Consider the following 6,465-nt stretch of genomic DNA (forward strand, 5'->3'; position numbering starts at 1 on the left):
GGCTTTGCACACCGCTTGACGTTTGCACATCTCTTTTCATATGACTTCTACTCTTTCTACTGACCATCTTCTACGCGTCAAGCTTGGGCTTCTTTGCCGCACGCTCCTGTTCCAGCTCCTCCTTGAAGTCGCCCACCGCAAGGCTGTATCCCGTCTGGGCGTCGTCGACCTCGAATCCCATCTTGAGGAACTCGTCGCAGTCATAAGATCCAGCCCACGTCTCACAAATGGCGATGACGGCCGGGTCCTTCTTGAAGCTGACGAGCTTGGTGGCCTCCTCGCCCCCGTGCTCTTTCAGCGCGTCCAGAATCTGGCGCGTCGTCACGGTAATGCCCGGGATGTTGATACTGCGGTCGCCCTTGCCGTACTTGAAGTTGTCCTCGGGCATGCACAGGCCCCACACAATGTTGCGGAACACCGTCTTCGCGCGCGAGAGGTACACGGGCATGCCGTCGATGAGCTCCCCGTCCGGCCCGTCGGCGACGGGACACACGGAGGGCAGGCCCTGCAGCGGCTCCCTAATCAGGCCCGAGATGAAGCTCGACGCGGCCGTTGAGGGCGCACCGGTACGAATGGCGACGGTGGGGAGACGCAGAGAGCGCGTGTCGAGGTATCCCCTGCGGCCGTAGTCGAAGGCGTACAGCTCCGAAATCGTCTTCTCGACACCGTAAGACGTGCCCGGGATGATGGGCGTGTCGGAGGGAACGACGTGGTCTGTTGGCTTGCACTTCGGTCCGCCGTAGACGGCCAGAGAGGAGATGAAGCAGTACACCATCTTGCGCTTCAGGACGTTTTCCGAGTGACGTCTGGCGGCGGCCAGCAGCTTGACGTGCGAGTCGACGTTGACAGCGTATCCGAGCTCAAAGTTGGCCTCCGAACCGCCGGACATGATTCCGCTGGTCGTTAGTCGTTTGGCTCAAGAGGAGGATTAGGACCGACGCCGGCGGCATCCCCACTCACTGAAGCGCAATCAGACCCCCGACCTCTTCACCCTCGAACAGGGCATCGATCTGCTTCTCATCGCCGAGATCCGCCTTGACGACCTTCAGGCGCTTCTCGTCGTCAATGACGCGGGGAGGCTCGACAATGTCCGTCGTAATGATGCGGAGGTTCGGGTACAGGTCGAGCATGAGCTTGGTGACCTCGCGGCCGACGAAACCTGTCGTCAGTCCTTAGTCTTCACCCGCTCCCCTGCCCCAGTGAGGGTGCACTCACCTCCCGCTCCCGTCAGGAGAACCGTCTTGATGTGCTCGGGCAGCTTGAGCGCGTCGTAAGTGGGCGTCTGCTTGGTCATGATGGATGTGTGTTTGGGGACGGAACAATGTCAGAGAGATGTCAGTTATAACGAGTTTGGCAGGTGGGCGACGGCATCTCTCGGTTGCCCGGGCCGAAGGCGCCGGCAACTAACGGGGTAGGATCCTGCCGATGCTGCGGTAGAGAAGACGGACCGATTTCTCGGACCCTGTCTGTGTGTACGCATCCAGATCTGGGCTGACACAATGCAGACGCCAGTACACACGAGAGATTAGGCCATGTGGAGACTGTGGTGGGCGCTCGAGGTAGATGAGGAGCCTATGCTGACTGATGCAGATCGGTCTTCTTTGCGGTGGTGACCGGCCAAATCCGTGGTGTGGCTGATGGTTTCGGTGTCTAACTCTGGCTGGCTTCTCGGCCGTCCTTGATTGCGTGTCACTTGCCAGCGGTCTGGGAGGGTGAAGGAGCCTGAAGGTGAGGGTCCTTTGGGCTCTGCTGGAGACTGCATCTCGGCAGTGGTTCCGGTCGCTTGGGGTGACATCGGTCACTTGCGACTCAGCGATCGATTATCAGTCGGCCAACCCTCCATCGATCTGATCTCTATCTGCGGCACGCGGAAGCCAAAGAGAGGTTGCCCTTAGCACCTGTAAGCTAACATAAAACTAGTGTACACCGAGCACTTCCCTGGGCAGCGGTTCTGCAGAATTATCGCGCTTGTAGTTGCACTGATGTTCGAAGGCGGATCGGTAGAGTGAATCCGTGTGCTCTGCTGTGGGGCAAATGAAAGTGCCCTCAGTGGAATTAAGAAGCGAGAATTACGGCCCATAAGCTTTCCGTGTAAGCCGCTTGTATTTGGCAAGCTGTCGGAACCACACCACGTGCTTCCGCTCCCGGCCTCCGTCACGTGACGCGCCGTCACTTCGCTCCTCATATGATCGTTCGCTCACGATCATGTTTATGCATCGCTTCGTTCCCGTTCCTCCCGTACAGATTAAGAGCTCACTTCTATCTCCGACCCATATAACTACAGCATCTCACCTTCTTGCCCCCTGGCACGGCCCGCTGGCCCAACTACATCGCCCGCTGGCGCATAGCCCTCTGGCACGGCCCGCTGGCCCATCGCCCGCTGGCGCACCACTACTTTAGCCCACTGGCTTCCGCCGCCGCGGCTAACACAAACAACACAAACACGGCCCACTGGCTCACAGCACTAGCGCACACACATCACATAAACACATGCCATCCCCTTCCTTCCCTACTCTTCCCACTCCTTCATCCCACTCATTGCTCCATCCATCCACCCATCCATTCGCACAACTCCCCAATCACTCCACCGACATGTACAACGTCACGGCGGCCGAGCGGCGCGCGCTCGACGATCAGCTCCGCACTCACTACTTCGGTATCGAGATCCTCACCGGCCACGCCAATGCCCGCCGCTGGGCCGATCAACTTGATCGTTGGCTGAGGGCCAAAGGACAGGGCGCCAGCACCATGTTCGGACACTATGTCGAGCCGTTCCGCCGCGACTACGAGACGGCCCCTGATGACCTCAAGAGCCTCATCCGCCCGCCTGGCAGCCGCGCAGGCGATTGCGAACCCCGCGGCCCCCAGATCGACCCCTCTTACATCCCCTCTGGGACGGGCTCCGCGCACGCTTTCCCCCGCGACATCGCCTGGACGGCCGTCTCTTCCACCGCAACTGAGACTGGCGGCGCGACCGCGTCTTCCTCGGCGACTCCTCCTGCCACCAGGGCCGCAGCAGCTCGCCGCGACCAGCCTCCCCACCAAACCGACTCCCAGTCGGAAGGGGGAACGCCCCGCCAGCAACCCCAACAGCTGATACGCCTCGGATCCTCTCTGCGTATCCCTAGCCATAGTCGAAGCTCAGGTCACTTGGCTCGTCACGAATAACACATCGTTCGGTAGTTCGCGGACACATAACCAATCACTGCTCAATATCGAACGGCACCCTAGCTTCAAACCCTGGTAGAAGCAGTCCGGACTAGCTATGGAACTTAGAAGCACGTAAATTAGCAATAGCACGATACACTGCTCGAGGAGTCACGAAGCCAGCTTCGCTGATTCTGTTCGACAGAAAAGGTATATAAGAAATACTTTGTAGCGGGAACTAGTTTGACAAGAAACTCTTTCTCATATGTTACACACGTGTTGGTAGATTCTTGACGGACATCATCTACGCAACACAAGGTCACATAGTTGGTGCCATCCTGCCCAACGCTCAGATACTGTCTATCGCCTTGGACAGTCTGTCACCTTTCCCGACACGTCAGTAGAGGTACTACGTGTACGTTTCTTCCGGGACAACTCTAGTATAGATAAGGCAGAGTCCGAGAGTAGTCGGACAAACTATCCAGTTACTTCACGCCCTTAGCAAGGCAAGCTACGACCACCACCTTCCACCCACCTGGCCGGTGACCTCCAGGCTCGGGTCGTAACAACAGCTGCCTACCCACTTCACCATCACTCCCAATGCGCCCGCATCAGGTACTCTCCCCGACAGCCAGCGTTTTCTTTCTGAGACCGACAGGCGCACTTGGCGCGAGTGGGCAAAGTGGGAGAACACCACGCGCGCAGCCATCCTCAGCACCGTGCACGGTGCCCTGGCCATCGCCCTGAACGACTGTTGGGACAGCAGCGAAATGTACAACCGCATTCGCAAGGAGTACTTCCGCCCCACCGCCGAGCTTTACCAGACCGTGCTCTCCCGCTTCTCGAATCTTAGGCTCGACTACCCCTGCTCGTCCGGGGCATGCACGCCTACCTCAACGAGTTCCTCTCTATTCTCAAGGACGCCGAGCAATGCGACTTCACCATCTCCGAGGAGGAGAAAGTCGGTCGTTTCCTCGCCGGCCTCAACCCCAACCACTTCGAGGACATCACCAACATGATCATGTTGTTGCAGAACACGTCGGACACGGCCATCTCATTTGACGCCTACGTCAACGTGTTCACCAAGATGACCTCCAGGCAAGCCACCGGCGAGGCAATGGACTCCAACCCAGTCTACTACTCCTTCTCCTCCGAGCCAGCGCCCCGCCAGACGTCATACGCGGGGGCCCGCTTCGGCCGCGATGCTATTTACCAGTCGCGCCCTTCCTCTTACAACACCGCCCCCCGTCACGCCTCTCATGATCACTCGCACCCGCACCACTCGCACGCACAAGGCAACCTTCCTCTCCAGCAGACCGACAACAACAAGCAGTGCACCTGGTGCGAGAGGGTTGGACACACCTACGCCGAGTGCCGTCAGCGCCTGCAGGGGCGCCCGTCCAAGCGCATGATGATCCGAGGTGGACAGCTCGAACTTCAGAAGTGGCAGGAGCGCCAGAAGCAGGCCGCTGGCAACGCGCACAACCAGTACCAAGCGCGCCCGCAGCAGAAGGCCGTTCCTGCGCAGCCCCAGCAGGTCATTCCCCAGCAGGCGACCGCGCCCGCTGCGACTCAGAGCGCCCCCATCCACGTCACCGAGGAGGTCCAGCAGGTCCCCTTCGACTACGGCGTTCCCCTGGTCGATGACCTCATGGACCCCGATCTCGAGCAACAGGCTGCCACCGCTCAGGATGGCATTGGTGAGGTAATCAACTACGTTGACGACGCCTATGACAACTACGACGCCCCCTACAGCTCGCAGGATTTTGAGCAGGGCGCCGTCATGTCTGTGACCCGTGACGGTGCCGCGCCCTCCCCCGCGGTCACCTCTGCCGACTGGCAGACAACTGCTCAGCAGTCTATTGTCAATAACCTGTCCATTATTCCCACTGAATTTGTCCTGGACTCTGGCGCATCATCGCACATTGTCAGGGACCCTCGTCTCCTTTCCAACATTCGCCCTGTGCGGCCTATCACCTTCACCTCCGCCGCTCTCGATCAGAGCTTCATGTGCGGACGCGCAGGCACACTCACCATCCGATTCAACCCTGTCACCGTGGCCCTCGTCCACAACGTCTATCTCTGCTCCAAGCTAAGCAGAAACCTACTGTCAGCGAAACGTCTGATCGACAACAAGTGGGTCGTCCTGCTGAACAACGACGAGGTGGTCTTCCGAGGTGTCAAAGTCGCCATCAACTGGCCCAATCAAATTGCGGTCATTCGCCTACACGCTCAGCGCAGCGACCCGCATCTCATCCTCGCCGCCGAACATTTCGGCAACCCTCTCGTCGATTCTCCGATCCGCAAGTCTCCCCTGCACGTGCTGCACGAGCGCCTTGCCCACACATCCAGAACAGCTCTCCTCCGCCTCGCCAAGGACGGCAGGATACCCTTGTCTCACAAGGCGGCGCAAGAGGATCCGCTCAAGATCACCGACTGCTACTCCTGTGTGGCGGGCACGCTGTCTCGGATTCCTTCCCTTGGCACAGGCCAGCGCGCTCCTTCAGCCCAATCCGAGACACTGCAGTGCGACTTCGCCGGGCCGTTTACTCCTTCCGAATCGGGCCACTACAGTCAAATGCTGTTCATGAAGACAGACTTCACCAACATAGGCTTCTCCTTCCCATGCCTGAACAAGGGCCAGGACGTCATGCTGAAACACCTCGGCTTCGTCCTACGTCATCTGCAGCTCAGAGGCGTCAACGTGGTGCTGGTCTGCGCCGACAACGCCTTTGACCTTCCTCTAGTCCGCCAGCTCTGCACCTCCCGCGGCGTGGCAATGCGCTTCTCGCCCCCATACGAGCACAACGTGACCGGTCAGATTGAGCGCTTCATCGGCATTGCCAAGACTCGCGCTCGGGCTGTTATGCTGGCCACTCCTTTCCCCTCGCGCTTTTGGGACTTCGCCATCAACTATGTCGTGGACGTAATCAATATGACCGCCGACTCCGGGGTCCCAGGCAAGACCCCCTGGGAGATCTGGACCGGGAGGCCACCCAATCTTCCCAAGATCCGCCAATTTGGCGAATTCGTCTCAGTCCACATCAGCCTGGACACCGGACACAGGGCGAAGAACGCGCTCGCCCAGCCGGTGAACCAGTTGGCACGCCACCTGGGCTTCGCGCGCGAGTCATCGGCGTACAAGGTCCGCCTCGAGGTGAACGGCCACATCCTAACCACCGCCCAAGTCAGGTCGGGTCCTCCCTATCCCCTCTCAACACCGCTGCGCCTGTAAGACGCCGATGTAACGGGGCCTATGTATACTAGACGTATCGACAACAGAGTCAAATGATTTCCGGGGGAACCAGGTGACAGTAT

The 6,465-nt window shown here is 59.3% G+C and overlaps 3 protein-coding genes across 3 annotated transcripts; 2 read left to right on the plus strand and 1 right to left on the minus strand.

Moving 5' to 3' along the window:
* Window positions 1-70: 70 nt before the first annotated feature.
* Window positions 71-1,294, minus strand: A1Q1_06567 (uncharacterized protein; the record flags this gene model as incomplete). The annotated part of the gene is made up of 3 exons (XM_014321681.1): window positions 71-896; window positions 961-1,159; window positions 1,216-1,294. The coding sequence occupies 3 exons, from the start codon at window positions 1,292-1,294 to the stop codon at window positions 71-73; spliced, it is 1,104 nt and encodes a 367-aa protein (XP_014177156.1).
* Window positions 1,295-2,490: 1,196 nt separating this feature from the next.
* A1Q1_06568 (uncharacterized protein) lies at window positions 2,491-3,168 on the plus strand (the record flags this gene model as incomplete). The annotated part of the gene is made up of 1 exon (XM_014321682.1): window positions 2,491-3,168. The coding sequence occupies one exon, from the start codon at window positions 2,491-2,493 to the stop codon at window positions 3,166-3,168; it is 678 nt and encodes a 225-aa protein (XP_014177157.1).
* An 859-nt stretch (window positions 3,169-4,027) lies between these two features.
* On the plus strand, window positions 4,028-6,382 carry A1Q1_06569 (integrase; the record flags this gene model as incomplete). The annotated part of the gene is made up of 1 exon (XM_014321683.1): window positions 4,028-6,382. One exon carries the CDS (start codon window positions 4,028-4,030, stop codon window positions 6,380-6,382), a length of 2,355 nt encoding a protein of 784 aa, XP_014177158.1.
* Window positions 6,383-6,465: the final 83 nt, after the last annotated feature.

Source organism: Trichosporon asahii (assembly GCF_000293215.1).
Source record: "Trichosporon asahii var. asahii CBS 2479 unplaced genomic scaffold scaffold00075, whole genome shotgun sequence".
NCBI lineage: Eukaryota > Fungi > Basidiomycota > Tremellomycetes > Trichosporonales > Trichosporonaceae > Trichosporon > Trichosporon asahii.